We start from the raw sequence: 16,816 nt of genomic DNA on the forward strand, positions 1-16,816 counted from the left end.
AAGTATCAACAATGTAGCCTTCAAATATTGTGTCAGAAAACAGAGGGTCTTTGTCACATAAAAAAAAATTGAGAACTACTGCTCCAGTGGGACCACAGATAAAACCTATACACTTAATTATATAATTTATATTCTTGGAATTTTATAAATATTAGACATAACTTTATCATTTTTTTTGAAAAATCTTCTGATGGCAGTCACTGGGTTGGCTGAGAGTCTGGGTGAAGCGTTTGTGAGTCTTTAACGGTTGAAATCTGTTCTATAAGCCATAAATGTTTTAATGTAAAACCAGGTTAGTATATTTGACAGACACTACTATAGATTAACTATGAATAATAAAACCACTTTAATGGTCACAAATAATAATTTTCAAAAAAAATTTGGATAATTTAAACAAAATAAACATATAAAAGCAGATGCAATACTAATAATAAATGTAACAAGTTGAATATGAAAAGCTGAATACATCCATCATTTCATCTAAAGTTATTTTTGATCTACAGTTTTGTAGTTATTTCTTAACTCAAATAAAAATAACAAGTGTTAGTTAAAGAATGTTACAAAGATAAAGAATGTTAATATAAGTAATCATACCGGAAGCAGCATCTCATATGGAATTGAGATGTTAGCACCTCTTAAGGTAATACTGTCCAGATCATTGTAGTGCATGATGACAACTTTCTGCATTTTTTTTTTATGTATCTGAACTTCAGTCTCAGCAGATTTAAATAACATTTATATGCAAATTGGTTTAAATATAAAAACAGACTCAAGGCACTCTGATGTGGATTTAAAATCCATAAATAACAGATTAAACACTGCCTTTGGCAAAAATATAGACCCTTCTAAAGTAAATCTGTAAAATTCAATACTGTACTCTACATTGTAGAGCTTTATATCTGAGAACAGAATCCGTTGCAATGTGTTCTGTGATTGGATTCTATCCTGTCCTCATTCTCTTGTCCTTCCTTTTGCAGCCAGTCTACTACAATGTCTCCATCTTGCTGGACATATGCAGATGAAGCCAGATGATACGCCCTGTCATTAGTGGCATATGACTGATCTGCTGTGTAGGTCGGTACGATGTTGAACATGATGAAACCAAGCGTGATCACCACAAAAGACACAATATACAGGCCTGAGAACTGTGAAAAAGGAAGAAAGTTTCATAAACTTGTAAGAAACTGAAAAATAAATGTGAACAAGACAACTCTCAGTAGGTAAAATTAATTCATTAAAAGATTAATTATATAAAGCAAGTGTCCAAATATCAAGAATCAGTGCTACCACTCAAAATGTCAACACCCCTGGCCAATTATCATTTAGCAAGAGGACTGTTTTGAAGATATTAGAAAATCTTGTCCTGGCATTTTTATTGATTTGCTGAAAATGTAATATTTCCACTCACATTGTAGTGAAAAAGGAACATGCCACAGAAGAGACTGAAGAGGTCGGCAGTCAGCAGTGAGAGGTTCACAGCTGTGGCGCTGGTCATATTTACCACTACAGGCATGAAACTGTACAGCCCATACATGCACAGAGTATATGCAACAAAGAGCAGGCCTACAGAATAAACATACAGGTATTTAGAGTATTTATCAAATAAACAAGAGAACTGGAGTTACTCAAATTTCCATAAAACTTACCACATATATTTATTGGCATTTCCATGTAAATGATGGCTAGATAATTTTATTATAAGCAAATGTCAATGAAAAAGAAACATTTAACTAGAGTTACTCACATATTGTCCAGTTCCAGCTGATGACAGGTATAGCTTTGGATTCAAGTATAGCCCTTTAAAATATAAAAATATATACATTTTAAAATGTAATTCATTCCTGTGATGGCAAAGCTGAATTTTCAGCAGTCATTGCTCCAGTTAAGTGTCACACAATCCTTCAAAAATCATTCTAATATGCCCATTTGCTGCTCAAGTCACATTTCCTATTATTATCATTGTGCTGCTAAACATTTTTGTAGATACCATACTGTTTTTTTTTTTCCAGTTCAGATCATAAGAAAACCATTTACTTGAAATAGAAATCTTTTGTAACATTATAAATGTCTTTACTGTCACGGTTTATCAACTGAATGCATCCTTGCTGAATACAAGTATTCATTTCTTGTGCACAAAAAAAAAAAAAATTTTGAATGGTAGTGTACATAAAGACTCATTTTAAAAATGAGAGTCTATGGCCTGGTTTCACAGATGGGGCTTATCTTAAACCAGGACTAGGCCATAGTTCAATTAGGATTTTAAAGTAATTTTTATAAACATGCCTTAGAAAAAAACATTACTGGTGTGCATCTTGAGACAAAACAAGGGCACTGACATATTTCAAGATCAATCAGTGCAAGTTTCTTTCAGTTGAAACAGCTAAGACTTACATTTTAGTCTGGGACTAGGCTTAAGCCTTGTCTGTGAAACTGGGGGTATATCTCATGGTGTGGGCTTTTCACTTAGAAAATGAGATGGTGGACATAAAACTTACATCTGCACACCACTGATGAGAGTCCCAAAGAGCCCCATCATGCCCAAGAACTCCACCCTGCTCAGGTTTTTCACTGTGTATTCCTGACAGACGTTAGACACTGCGTACAGAGCAGCACTGACCAGCACGAGTCCATCCCCCAACAACACATGACGACCTGCAGTGACGGACACACAAAAAGCCCAAAACCACAGAGATCAACTATTTTTGTACAAGATGACATTTCAAGCAACAAAAACCACAGTCTATGATCAATTCTTCATGTAGCTTCTTTAGTTGTCCTCTTTTTATAATAATTCCTTACATTTATATAGCGCTTTTGTGGGCACTCGAAGCACTTTACATAGAAGGGGGGAATCTCCTCAAACACCACCAGTGTGCAGCATCCATCTGGATGATGCGACAGCAGCCATATTGCGCCAGAACGCCCACCACACACCAGCTTATTGGTGGAGAGGAGACAGAATGATGAAGCCAATCAGCAGATATGGGGATAGTTAGGAGGCCATGATGGTCAGAGGCCAGTGGGCGAATTTGGCCAGGATGCCGGGGTTACACCCCTACTCTTTTTTGAAGGACATCCTGGGATTTTTAATGACCACAGAGAGTCAGGACCTCGGTTTAACGTCTCATCCGAAAGACGATGCTTTTTGTCAGTATAGTGTCCCCGTCACTACACTGGGGCATTAGGACCCACACAGACCACAGGGTGAGCACCCCCTGCTGGTCTCACTAACACCTCTTCCAGCAGCAACCTAGTTTTCTCTGGAGGTCTCCCATCCAGGTACTGACCAGGCTCAACCCTGCTTAGCTTCAGTGGGCAACCAGTCTTGGGCTGCAGGGTGATATGGCTGCTATATAAGATTTATATAATCTTATCTTTTGTAACAGGAATAAAATACCCTCGTGATTTGGCAAATGTTTCATGAGAAGCAAAACAAAAGAATATCTATAAAGCATAATCAAGGTGTAATTAGATTATGCCCCTTTTTGCCCCCTATTATAAAGTACTTACTTGAGCCTTGGTCTCTCCCTGCCAGCAGATCTGCTCCTACCATCGCACCGACTCCAAGCAAGCACACAGCCACAGCTATAAAATGCAACGGTCTGTAGCGAGTTTTCAAGAAGATCCACGAGAGCAGCATCAGAACCGGGATCACAAAGCAGTCCAGCAGCTACAACACAGAAGTTATTATATTAAAGGCACAATTTGTAAGATTTTTTTATTAAAATATCCAAAAACCACTAGAACAGTGTTATATATTTTGCTGACTTGTGTACTTACATTATCCCAAATGTTTCAAAGAATGTTTAAATCCAGAGAAATAAGTAATTTTAACTAGTGATACGGGCCGTGTCCATAGTGTCATTGTGTCGCCTGCCAATGACGTCATAACCCCTCGATTTCCGGTTTTGTTTTGTAGAAAACACCAAAGACGCTTCAATATGTTGTGCGTTTTAATAGACCAGTGACGACCGCACAGAGTAGCATTATAACAGAACTTTCAAATGTATCTAGTATGATAAAACAGCCCTGCTTTTTTTTCCTACATATGCACGACCAGAAGGAGCGGAAGCGGTCGACTGTGGCATAATAAAAGCTCCGCTGCTTTCGAGCCGTGTGTTGCGCTCGTTCAGCGGCCTCGTTTCACTTTGACGGCTTTCAGCCTCACCCTGCTTCATTCTACTACGTTAATAAATCATTAGCTCATCCATGAACATGATTTCTGTCCGAGTCCCGTTGGATTGCATCAGCTGTGGGGATGAAGACGACAACTCCCATGATTCCACACTCAGTCACTGCGTCATCAAACTACGCCTTTGTCTATTTGTTTATTTTGAATACGCACCCTCTAGCGGCGAAAATTACATAGTGCCTTTAAAGGGATAGTTCACCCAAAAATTAAAATTCTGTCATCATTTACTCACCCTCATGTCGTTCCAAACCTGTATGAGTTGCTTTCTTATGTTGAACACAAAAGAAGATATTTTGAAGATTGCTGGTAATCAAACAGTTGGTGGTTGCCATTGACTTCCACAGTATTTTGTTTTCCTGCTATGGAAGTCAATGGCAACCACCAACTGTTTGATTACCAGCAATCTTCAAAATATCTTCTTTTGTGTTCAACATAAGAAAGCAACTCATACAGGTTTGGAACAACATCAGGGTGAGTAAATGACAATTTTCATTTTTGGGTGAACTATCCCTTTAACTATTATTGTATTAATTTGTGTGTGTGCGTGTCTTTTTTTTTCAACTGAATGATATACTGTTACCTGTATACTTGTAAGGGTAGTGAACTGGTATGCCTTCACAACTGTGTAGTTGGCTTCTACATCCGTAAGAGCCATCAGAAAATACTTCCACCACTTTGTTTTTAGAATTTGAACAATATTATTTTCACCTAAATTATAAAAAATAAAAAAAACTGATTAATTCAATAAAAATATAAGCCATATCTTTTGTACTAGCTTGCATTTCTGGAGGAAAGCTACCTAACAAGGTTTTTATAAGTAGTACATTTTAATTTTGCATGTTGATGAGAATCAATAAATAATTTAAAGGGGGCATAACACACAGTTTCACCCAATCTCATGTTAATCTTGAGTACCTATAGAGTAGTACTGCATCCTTCATATCTCCAAAAAGTCTTTAGTTTTATCATATTTATAAAAGAAAGATTTATGATTTACGCTTTACGATTCTCTCCGGAAACAGCCGAGCTGGAGGCGCGCCTTGGGTGGAGCTAAAGATTGACGAGCAGAGAGCACTTGAGCTCCGACTGCCAACAAAACACAGACATTTGATGCAGTTTCACTTACCGTCTGCAGTTCTGAATCATGACCGGGATCTTTTATAGCTGGGACCGCTCTATCTTTCAGTATCAAACGATGTGCTAATCCAGCGTCGAACTGGGCCTTGTTTATAAAACGTTCGTCAACAAACACGCTTGTGAAAATCCGTTGCTGCTCCGGAAAAACAAACTGCATCCACTGTTTACATAATGTTGGGTTCTTTAGGAGGCTGAACAAAGTTATCTTTCCTTTACAACCAAAAACACTTCTTTGGAGACATTCTTCCCGAGCGAGTCCCGTGCAGCGCTGCTGAATGAAGCGCGTTGATGGGCGTGCTCTTGCTCTGGTCTATGCATGCGCTCTTCCGGAGAAATGCCCATATAAGGAGTTCCACCCTCGTTTACGTCATGAAGAGCCAAGATCGAAAAAAACTTCCCAAAACTTGTACAAACCCGGAAGTAAGCTTTTTAGCACAGAAATACTCCGTCATACATCCAAATAGTTTTTTTTTTATTTTGTCCATGCTTAGCATGAGAATCCAACTCTTTAACGGTGTAAACAACTCTGAATGCATGAAACAGCATTGTACCCCCCCTTTAAAGAATTTAATCCACAAGATAAGCCATGCAGGCATCCTGAAATAAGTAAGTTCATTTAAACTCTGAAGCAATGAGAAGCATGGTCATGGAAATGATATTCTGCCCTTCTAATCATTTGCTAAAAGCAGTGAGTTATTCCATGCAGGGAAGGTTTGCTGCAACGTACCTCTCCTGAAGGCTAAGACTAAAGTATAGGTGAGCAGCAGCAAGGTGTAATTGAGGAAGCTTTGCAGCATTGGCGTCTCCACCCCGGCATCTGCCAAATACTGACATGTAACTGCCGTCCCACATATCAGCATCGACAGGGCTTGACCCATTGCAATAGTTTTGCCGAACTGCCTGTAGGAACAATTCTTAAGTTACCACCAACGTGACAGCTGTAACTTCAAAGCATGAAACATTTTAAAACAGAGAGATCTTTAACATACAGTACCATGTAAACATATTTTTAAACTTGAGATTACGTGGACCACAAAGAAATCTCCCCCAGCGGCTGAGAGCTCCCAATCTTCCATGTTCAAAGGAGTTCTCTCCCACTTCAGGATCCATATTTCACACATAGACACCTAGAAAATCCAGAGCAAATGAAAAGAACTTTAGTGAAAGTCACAGGCCTTGATGTTGGATAACATCTAGTTATTAATGGTGGAAATAATCTTAATCTCTTTAGGAATTTATGCACAATAATGTTGACCTCAGGAGGGCCTTTTTAATAAAAAAATGCCATTCCTTGCTTAATGTCACTTAAAGGTCATAAAATAAAAAGGAACTCAGCCTTTTTTTAATACTCACCATGAAAGTGTATAATATTATATAAAGAAAACCTATACTGACTTGATAAAGACATATAAAAGCCTCTACACAAAAAAATATGATTTAAAATACTAAAGATCACCATGTAGCAATTACAAATCACTTTAAAATAATTTTAAATAAAGACTTTATTTAAAAAAAATCAACATAAGCCTGATATAAATTGCTGAAGCCTTTAAAAAAATAAAATAGGTTCAAGTCTGAGTGAATAACTTGTATGTGTATGAATACAATTAGTGTTGTTTACATATTCAAACTAGAGCTTCGGCCACAAATGCGGAACATCTGAGAAGCTGTTGGTTGTAGAGCAGCAGTTCTCAGAGCACGTGGCGACCTGTCAGGAACTTTAGACAATGTAGGACACAGCAAATTGTTTATTGATCACAAAGATCAAAATAGGATGAACTCAGTAATAGTAAAGAATTAATTATTTTGCGTTTTAGGCTAAAAGCTGTGTAGCTTCATTGCAAAAAGCTAATCTAATTAATGTTACCTTCTTAAGAGTTAGCCATGCTGTTAGCTAGGCTAAAAAACAAAACAAAACACAACGTCACGTGTTTACAAGTTAAAGAATAAAACCAAGCGTCTGGTAAATACCTTGATCCGTCATGTCCGTAGTTTACGAATTATCCGCTAAAATTCGACCACAGTATTATCTTTCAATGAAAGCGAGGGATTCATAAATGCACTCGGACAATTTAAAGCCCCGCCCATTTCCCCAAACAACCAATGGGAGCTTCTTCTTCTTTTCTTCTTTCCAGTTTAACGGCGGTTGGCATCCAACCAATGGCAGCTTACTCTTTATTAAATTGTGACCAATGGCAGAGACGCATGCTGTTTACGACTACACGGAAGTTGTGTGCACTGAACATGTATTTGGTCTCCTACATCGATTAGAAATTTACTTCATTTGTTATAAAGACTAATAGTTTTGAAATTCCCATATTTAACAGCTGTTAAACTTATTTCTAGCGATGATTAATGAGAACTGAGATTTCGAGACGAGTCTGTATCTGCAGCTTCAGTTGCAGCTGCTCGGCCTTCGGATTGTTATGGGAAAGATCCTATCGTGTCCTTGGACAGAGAACTGGCTCCAGATTATCACTATTATTCACACAGTAGTTATGATTCACTCCTTAATATAATCTGGGTGAGAAGTAACTCTCAAGGACAGGCCATTTCGTATGACCCTGCTCGATTAAATGTGAATGTGTCTTATTTATTCAATATTTATCACACTGGCAGTACCTAATGGCGTGATGATAAAAGCAAACGTGTCGTCCTACATCAAAAAAAAAAAATTAGTATGCGCAGAATAACGTTAGAAAGCTATGTAGATGCATTCATTGACTGCTCCTTTAATTTAAAATGTGTCTTTTCATTCTTTATTTTATTCCTTCTTTCTTTCTATAAAATATAAGTAATAAAATGAGAATGGAAAAATGAATAAACAGCAGTACCAGTGCTGCTGATGCAGCCTGTCGCAATGCTCCCTAGCAACCAAACCTCCTCAAACATCGCGAGACTGCACGGGGACTAAGTTGAAGAAACATGGCGACGTCTAATTTATTGAAGGTAGGAGGTCCCTGAATGTGAGAATATTTTGCATCGTTTGCGTCTCCCGTAATGTTATGACAGCGATCCCATGACCCAGTCACTGTCCGCTTCTAATTGCATCGCTAAACATGACGCGTTGACTCAAAACGACATTGTTCGAATTGCGGATTGTATATAGTGGGGTTTTGTACTATTATTATAATGTTTAGGGTTCAGAGCTGTATTTAAGGATGCCTTTTCTCACAAAACGTACTGCTATCTATCATAAGGCTGCATAAAAAAAATGATGAGAAAATATAAATACATGCGTATTTTTTCCTGAACAAAGTTGCAACATTGCAGATGATTTAAATGCTACATTTATTCAGCCTGTGCATATTTATGTCAAACCTGAAGCTGACCTGGTGCCTCTGGTTTCTAATCACACAGCTATAATAATCTGTCTACATATATTAAATAGAAATTTACCTTCTGTTACTGTTTTGTTTGAATACTTGACACAAAGTAAAATAATCAAAATTCTCCTGTCTTCTTTCTTTTTTATAAATGCATAAAGCCTATGATCATTTTAAATAAATGTTTATGGTCCTCGTTCTCCTTTCTCAGAATAAAGGCTCCCTGCAGTTTGAAGACAAATGGGATTTGATGCGGCCCATTGTTTTGAAGCTGCTCCGTCAGGAGGCAGTTACTAAGCAGCAGTGGTTCGATTTGTTCTCGTAAGTTGTCTTCGATGTGAGATAGTCTGGGCTGACAGAAATATCAAGAAGTCAAAGTACATTAGACTGATGTGTTTTTTTTTTTTTTAATTAAACTGACGGCAGTGTTTGGGTCTGATGGTCAATAATATCAATCAGGACTAACAAGAAGTCTTAAACCATAGTTTACATTGCTTAAATGTTACACAACGAATACAGTCAGATTTAAGACTTTCTCTTAATACTATGTTTGATTTGCAGAGATGTTCATGCAGTGTGTTTATGGGACGACAAAGGCCCGGCAAAGATTCATCAGGCACTGAAAGAAGACATCCTAGATTTCATCAGGCAAGCACAGGCAGTACGTACTGTATATCATTTTTGCACATAAAATAATATGAAGTAAATTCATTTTTTCTGCCTTATTCCTGTAATCCCAAATGTTTCAATGCATATTGTTTCTATTCTTACTCTTTCTGATCTACTTCAGCGAGTACTCAGTCATCAGGATGACACTGCTTTGCTTAAAGCTTACATTGTGGAGTGGAGGAAGTTCTTCACACAGTGTGATATTCTACCTAAGCCCTTCTGCAAGTTGGAAATCACCCTGCTGGGCAACCAGGGGAGCAATAAGAAGTCCAATGTTGAAGACAGTATTGTTAGAAAGGTGGATTCTCTTTCTGCATTTTGACCGTATACTTCACATCAATTTATATTATATTGCCTTATTATTTAATTGCAAATATTATTGTAACAACTGATGCATAACATTATCAATATACAAATTTATCCTAATCATTTGTTGTTTTATTTTTTGCTTAAGCTTATGCTGGACACATGGAACGAGTCTATATTCTGTAATATAAAGAACCGGCTCCAGGACAGTGCCATGAAACTGGTCCATGCTGAGAGATTAGGAGAAGCGTTCGACTCGCAGCTTGTCATTGGAGTGCGGGAGTCATATGGTAAAGCTCTCATAAAACTAAGCAACTCGGGTTCTGTCCAGATGGACCTCTCCTGATGGACGCCCCTGTCCTCTGCTCTGTCTTACAGTGAACTTGTGTTCCAACGCTGATGACAAGCTCCAGATCTATAGAGAGAATTTTGAGAAGGCATATCTAGATTCCACTGAGAGGTTCTACAAGACACAAGCACCTTCCTATCTGCAACAGAACGGCGTTCAGAACTATATGAAATATGTGAGTGTGTTTTCAAACTGCTGTATTGCCTAAACTAGAAAAATGTGGGTGACACTAGTGCAAGTCAAAACTACTGTAATTTTACAGCTTTGAAGTAAACATTTTAATATACTAATTATTTATGAATTAACTTGTTATATTTTTTTATTTAATAGTGCAGTATTACAATGAAAGTGCAATTCTGTCTTAGAAACAATATTATTATTATTAATTTATTATTATTATTATATAATCACATTCAGTTAATCCCTTTCAGTTATAAAATTAGTAGTGCTGTCAAACGATTAATCGCATCCAAAACAAAAGTTTTTGTTTACATAATATATGTGTGTGTAATGTGTATATTTATTATGTATATAAAAATACACACACATGCAGTATATATTTTGAAAATATTTACATGTATATATTTATATTCATATAATTTATATTATATATAAATATATTTAATATATGAACATAACGTTTTTCTTAAATATATGCATGCATGTGTGTGTATTTATATATACATAATAAATATACACAGCACACACAAATATTATGTAAACAAAAACTTTTATTTTAGATGCGATTAATTGCGATTAATCGTTTGACAGCACTAAAAATTAGTAAAGTATTTTCTTAACTTACATACTGTTCAAGTTTTATGCGTATAATGTTGTGGCAGGTTTTTCCTGTAGTATCAAAAATGGTATGGAATAGCAATATTTTTCAAGGTATTATATTGAAGTTCAAAAATTAGTATCGTGACAAGACTTCAGATTTCTAACAAGCTTTTATGTGTATGAATGGTAAATCACAGCACATCTCTGAAGTGTCACAATATTTGAGAGTTGTTCATCTCAGGTGGCACTTTTGATTGACAGGCAGATGGCAAGTTAAGAGAAGAGGAGAAGCGTGCACTTCGATATCTGGAAACCAGACGTGAATGTAACTCCGTCCAGGCAGTGAGTGTTCCCTGCTCCAAAACAAGACCCTGTGGTGCTGCATTATTAAATAATGCTCAGCGTGTAGTTTGCATTTGTCTTTCTCACTTACTAACATTGGGTGCTCGGTTTGTGTCTTTTGCGTTCTTCCAGCTAATGGAGTGTTGTGTGAATGCGCTGGTGACGTCGTTCAAAGAAACAATCCTGGCTGAGTGTCTGGGAATGATCAAGCGGAATGAGACAGAGAGTGAGTACGGCAGGAGCTCTGGCACCAAAGGCTCAGCGAGTTCAGGTTGGCAATGGGATACGGTTCCCATCTATATCTTGCCAAAACCTCCCCACCCATCCCACCATCTGTGTGTTTGTGTGCCAATCATTGAGTCCACCAACCCATTTCAACTATAAACAAATGCAACAGTATGCAACTATCGTATGTAAAGGGAAGGAAATGCCAAATGTTTGCATCAGCAATACCTAGTTTAACTCATTTGGCTTTTATATAGGATCATGATAACAGCATTTTTTAATGTTTTGATGTTTTAATGTTACTAAAATGTGTTTGTTCTGCCATTGGTGTGTTTCCGCAGAGCTGCACCTCATGTTCTCGCTTATGGACAAAGTGCCCAGTGGTATTGAGCCAATGCTGAAGGACCTGGAGGATCATATCATGAGCGCAGGTCTGGCTGATATGGTGGCCTCAGCGGAAACCATTACCACAGTGAGTTGAGACAGTAGCTGCTTTTCGTTATCAGACAGATGCATCATGGATATATGTGTCCAGTTTTTGATAGTGCAATCACTGAATGATCTAGATAATATATAATATGTTGCTGACATTTGTTTTATTTTTGCAGGACTCTGAAAAATATGTTGAGCAGCTCCTAACATTGTTTAACCGCTTTAGTAAATTAGTTAAGGAAGCATTCAAAGATGATCCACGTTTCCTAACAGCCAGGGATAAAGTAAGTCTCAAAAGGATTTATCCTTTAGTCCAAACCATTCACTGTAAAGTTTTTAGATTTATTGGATAAAATATTATTGCAATCTAATTATATAAACTATATACATAATGTATAATATACGTTACTGTTCAAAAGGTGGGGGCAGTAAGTTTTTTTTAGATTTTTTTTTAAGTTGTTTTTTAATTAAACATGGATGCTTTAAATTGATTAAAACTAACAGTTTTAATCGCAATCAATGCACTTATAATGTTACAAAAGATTTCCATTTTAAATAAATGCTGTTCTTTTGAACTTTCCATTAATAAAAGAATCCTTAAAATATATTAAATGTTTTCAACACTGACAATAACAAATGACTCTTTAGCACCAAATCAGCATATCTCTGAATCATTTCTGAAGGATCATGTGACACTGAAAACTGGAGTAATGGCTGCTGAAATTTCAGCTTTGCCATCACGGGAATGAATTACATTAGAAAACATATTAAAATAGATAAAAGTTATTTATTTTAATAATATTTCACAGTATTACAGTATAGGCAATATACTGTAAATGCACCCTTGGTAAACACCTTAAAAAAATGAAAAAAAAAAAAAAAATCTTGCTAACCCAAAACTTTTTTAACAATAATGTACCGTTAAAGTGGAGAAGTGGTTTCCATTTTTCCATTCTTATTTTATAATTTTGTATTCGTGTTTACGCAGGCATACAAAGCAGTAGTGAATGACACCACAATATTTAAACTAGAGCTCCCTCTAAAACAGAAAGGGTAAGACGTCTTAATATATACATATATATCTTCTGAAAACTAGTTTTTCTATCTGTCGTTCTAAGAATATATTTTAAATACTGTTTGGTTTGCTTTATTTTTCCTTTGTTTGCAGTGTGGGTCTGAAAACACAACCAGAGTCAAAATGTCCAGAGCTGCTGGCCAACTACTGTGATATGCTCCTTAGAAAGACCCCACTGAGCAAGAAACTCACCTCAGAGGAAATAGAGGCCAAGCTGAAGGAAGTGGTGAGTGGGTGGGTGTAGTGACCAATAAATATTTGTTTTTTTATTGTGGCAGTATTTTCGCAAATGTTACTCACACCTCTGTTTGCAATTGTCAAATCAGATGCAATGTTTTAATTATTTCTTTTTATGTACTGATTACAGCTCTTGGTTCTAAAGTATGTTCAGAACAAAGATGTCTTCATGAGGTACCACAAAGCGCACTTGACCCGCAGGCTAATTCTTGACATTTCTGCAGACAGTGGGATTGAAGAGAACATGGTGGAGTGGCTCAGGGTAAGAGGGCTTGAAAGCACACTTATGATGGATGAAAGACTTTTTAGTGAATCTCTTTAAGTGACTTTTGTGTGTGTACAGGAGGTTGGCATGCCAGCAGATTACGTGAACAAGCTTGCCAGAATGTTCCAGGACATCAAAGTATCAGAAGATTTAAATCAATCCTTTAAAGAAATGCACAAACACAACAAACTTGCATTACCAGGTCAGATATGCCACTTATGAACTGATGCTTCTGAACTATTCTATTGTAACTTTGAACTAATTATTATTTATGTCTCGACACTACAGCTGACTCGGTCAATATAAAGATCTTGAATGCAGGAGCATGGTCTCGGAGTTCAGAGAAAGTGTTCGTATCCCTGCCCACCGAACTAGAAGATCTCATTCCTGAAGTTGAGGAGTTTTACAAGAAAAATCACAGTGGCAGAAAATTACACTGGCACCATTTGATGTCCAATGGCATTGTGAGTAGCAGCTTCAGCCCTTTGTATAACAGCATGCTCTACTTCCTTGGAAAATAGGGGAGACCCAAAACCAGCCTCTTCCCATTGAGACTAATTTGTGTGTTTTGTACTGTCGCCAGTAAAAAGCACTTAACTTTTGATGCCCGCAAGCTCTACTACTGTGAATTGTGTTGATGCAAACTAGGGCTGCACGATTAATCGCATGCGATATTTAACGCGCATCTTGTCAGAAAGCCAGTTCTGTAATCAGCGGTAAATCTCCATCACCATGCGCGTTAAATATCGCATGCGATTAATCGTGCAGCCCTAATGCAAATGTTTATTTATTCTCTTAATTGACAGTATTATTGCTACACTGGAGATTCTGCCTCGACTTTTACATTTTATAGGGGTTTGTTGTGTCAAGGAAACAAATCAAGATTGGTTTCATCTCTTCTGTCGCTAGATCACATTCAAGAATGAAGTTGGGCAGTATGATTTAGAAGTCACGACATTCCAGTTAGCTGTGCTGTTTGCCTGGAACCAAAGGCCCAGAGAGAGGATCAGCTTTGAGAATCTGAAACTGGCCACGGAGCTTCCAGACGCTGAGCTGCGCCGGACTCTCTGGGTAATAGAGTCTTTATTTTGTTGACATTTCCACTACTGTGTTTAAATGGGAAGGACATGATCATGTGGAATGCGAATGAAAGGATCTCATGTGACATTGACTTTACTAAATCCTTCCTAACTCTTTGTTTTTGTTTGTTTTAAACGTGTAGTCTCTTGTAGCTTTCCCCAAACTAAAGCGTCAAGTGCTGTCGTACGAACCTGTGGTGGGCTCTCCTAAAGACTTTGCAGAAGGCACTGTATTTTACATCAATCAAGAGGTTTCTTTAATGTAAGCACAATCATCACACACTGGCTGCATTTGACGAAGAATGATGAATAATTTAAATAATACTTGTGTTAATAAATCATACGAATATAAATCATAAGTCATGTGCATATTTTCATCACTTTCCCTACACTACCGTTCAAAAGTTTGGGGTTGGAAAGATTTTTACAATTACTCACCAAGGATATTTTAGTTTGTTAAAAATATAGTAAATGTGAAATATTTTTACAATTTTTTCTACCTCAGTATCTTCTGTCATGTGATAATGATCAGAAATCATTCCATAATGCAGATTTTGTGCTTAAGAAACATTTCTATTTATGACATTCCTAATGTTTTTGGAATTTTGTGTATTGCTGTCACTTTGATCTATTGAATGCATCTTTGTTGAAAATAATTATTCGTTTCGTTAAAAAATCTTATTAAACCCAAACTTTTGAGTAAATCATAATACATATCTAAGTACATACATTGCTGGACTATTAGGTTATATTATTAATTATCGCATGTTTTAACAGACCAGTTCAATTAAATGATCTCTTCTGCACAGAAAAAACTCAAAGGTCCAAAAAAGAGGGAAGATCAATTTGATTGGTCGATTACAACTCACCACAGAGAGAATGCGTGAAGAAGAAAATGAGGGCATAGTGCAACTTAGGATATTACGCACACAGGTAATGAAATTACATTCACATGATCTTAATGATTGAAATATGTGTTTGTGTATTTATATCTATTGTGTTTATATCTATATATATTGTGTATATATATCCACATTTTTGATCAATGCTGGGGTAATTAAACTATAAATTAATTCAAACAGAAGTTTGAATTAGTAGTGATTTCATGAGGTGCATCCTGGGATGCGTTTCAAACAGTGCTGAAGGAGTTTCCATGTAAGCTGGGCACTTGTTGGCTGCTTTTCCATCACCATCTGGTCCAACTCATCCATTAATTTTTTTTTCTATGAAAGTGTTAGTTTTTTAAAGACATTCATTTGCAGGCATTTTAAATAGAGTAACATTTGTCTACTAAACAAAATTCAAACATTTAAGCATAAACCTTTATATCAAAACTATGAGAAACATTTCAGACTAGGGCTGCACGGTTAATCGCATGCGGTATTTAACGCGCATCTTATCAGTAAAGCGGTTTCTGTAATCAGCGGTAAATCTCCATCACCTGTGTGCTTTCACATTGAGCAGCATTAACTACACAGAGCCGTTGTTCACTGATGAGCTGTGCAAAAAATCGCGCGAATACGAACGTGGTTTAGCGCAGCTCGTCAGTGAACAATGGCTCTGTGTAGTTAATGCTGCTCAATGTGAAAGCACGCAGGTGATGGAGATTTACCGCTGATTACAGAACCGGCTTTACTGATAAGATGCGTGTTAAATATCGCATGTGATTAATCGTGCAGCCCTATTTCAGACCAAACATTTCTCTGATATGCTGACGTAAACATCAACTGTCACTAAGCTCTTCTTCCTCACTCTGTACAGGAAGCTATCATTCAGATCATGAAGATGAGGAAGAGGATCAGCAACGCCCAGCTTCAGACGGAGCTGGTGGAGATCCTAAAGAACATGTTTCTGCCCCAGAAAAAGATGATCAAAGAGCAGATCGAGTGGCTGATAGAACAAAAATACATCAAACGGGACGAGACGGACATCAACACATTTATCTACATGGCATAGCCGACCACGCCCAGTGCACTCTGGGACGTTTTTTTTTGGAGGATTCCATATCTGATTTCAGCCCATTGCCCAGCCTGGCCTGCTGGGTGATTGACTAGATTTATCTCAAGACACATCACGCTGAGAAATTGCTGACAAATCCCTGCCTTACTTCACAAATCTATGAAATTAATAAAACAAACTTTGGAAGAAATAGAGGAGTAAAGTGAGCAGAATCTGTGTGGCTAATTTATATGCATCTTGTGCAATCTTCTAATTACGTTTCACCACCTTCGACGTCAACGCACCAGGTGAAAATATTGCTTTACGTCCTGAAAAAGCCATCCAGCTGTGTTCATTTTGAGTTCACTGCTGGTTTATCAAATTAACCTAGCTCTAAACATCCAATAGTAAACAACACATGCCTTATACTGTATTGCCTTAAGAAAATGTAAAGTTCAGGCCAG

General features: G+C 37.1%; 2 protein-coding genes across 3 annotated transcripts; one reads left to right on the forward strand and one right to left on the reverse strand.

The window, feature by feature from the left end:
• Positions 1-327: 327 nt before the first annotated feature.
• LOC107681189 (solute carrier family 35 member F2-like) lies at positions 328-7,411 on the reverse strand. Its single transcript, XM_016477402.1, has 9 exons — positions 7,301-7,411; positions 6,324-6,456; positions 6,057-6,229; positions 4,773-4,900; positions 3,511-3,670; positions 2,496-2,652; positions 1,745-1,797; positions 1,409-1,563; positions 328-1,145 (listed from the first exon to the last, which is right to left on the reverse strand). The coding sequence occupies exons 2-9, from the start codon at positions 6,437-6,439 to the stop codon at positions 894-896; spliced, it is 1,194 nt and encodes a 397-aa protein (XP_016332888.1). The 5' UTR covers positions 6,440-6,456; positions 7,301-7,411; the 3' UTR covers positions 328-893.
• A 788-nt stretch (positions 7,412-8,199) lies between these two features.
• On the forward strand, positions 8,200-16,517 carry LOC107681186 (cullin-5-like). 2 transcript variants are annotated; one of them, XM_016477397.1, is made up of 19 exons: positions 8,200-8,278; positions 8,867-8,976; positions 9,217-9,316; positions 9,446-9,622; positions 9,779-9,920; positions 10,009-10,154; positions 11,021-11,101; positions 11,234-11,372; positions 11,668-11,798; positions 11,935-12,042; positions 12,747-12,811; positions 12,927-13,059; positions 13,201-13,332; positions 13,414-13,537; positions 13,624-13,799; positions 14,245-14,406; positions 14,558-14,676; positions 15,224-15,347; positions 16,176-16,517. In XM_016477397.1, exons 1-19 carry the CDS (start codon positions 8,255-8,257, stop codon positions 16,368-16,370), a joined length of 2,388 nt encoding a protein of 795 aa, XP_016332883.1. In that variant the 5' UTR covers positions 8,200-8,254; the 3' UTR covers positions 16,371-16,517. The 2 variants fall into 2 exon arrangements, with proteins under 2 accessions (XP_016332883.1, XP_016332884.1); XM_016477398.1 differs by having other exon boundaries at positions 11,234-11,327.
• The last annotated feature ends 299 nt before the right edge of the window (positions 16,518-16,816 follow it).

Source organism: Sinocyclocheilus anshuiensis, unplaced genomic scaffold (genome assembly GCF_001515605.1).
Source record: "Sinocyclocheilus anshuiensis isolate Anshui unplaced genomic scaffold, SAMN03320099.WGS_v1.1 scaffold412, whole genome shotgun sequence".
Classification (NCBI taxonomy): domain Eukaryota; kingdom Metazoa; phylum Chordata; class Actinopteri; order Cypriniformes; family Cyprinidae; genus Sinocyclocheilus; species Sinocyclocheilus anshuiensis.

Coding starts and splice junctions, on each gene's coding strand:
- LOC107681186 (XM_016477397.1), top strand. CDS start 8,255: ATGGCGACGTCTAATTTATTGAAG. Junction 8,977..9,216: donor CAGTGGTTCGATTTGTTCTC/GTAAGTTGTCTT, acceptor TTTGATTTGCAG/AGATGTTCATGCAGTGTGTT. Junction 13,800..14,244: donor ATTTGATGTCCAATGGCATT/GTGAGTAGCAGC, acceptor TTCTGTCGCTAG/ATCACATTCAAGAATGAAGT.
- LOC107681189 (XM_016477402.1), bottom strand. CDS start 6,439: ATGGATCCTGAAGTGGGAGAGAACTCCTTTGAACATGGAAGATTGGGA. Junction 6,230..6,323: donor TTTAAAAATATGTTTACATG/GTACTGTATGTT, acceptor TTGTTCCTACAG/GCAGTTCGGCAAAACTATTG. Junction 3,671..4,772: donor CTACCCTTACAAGTATACAG/GTAACAGTATAT, acceptor TCTGTGTTGTAG/CTGCTGGACTGCTTTGTGAT.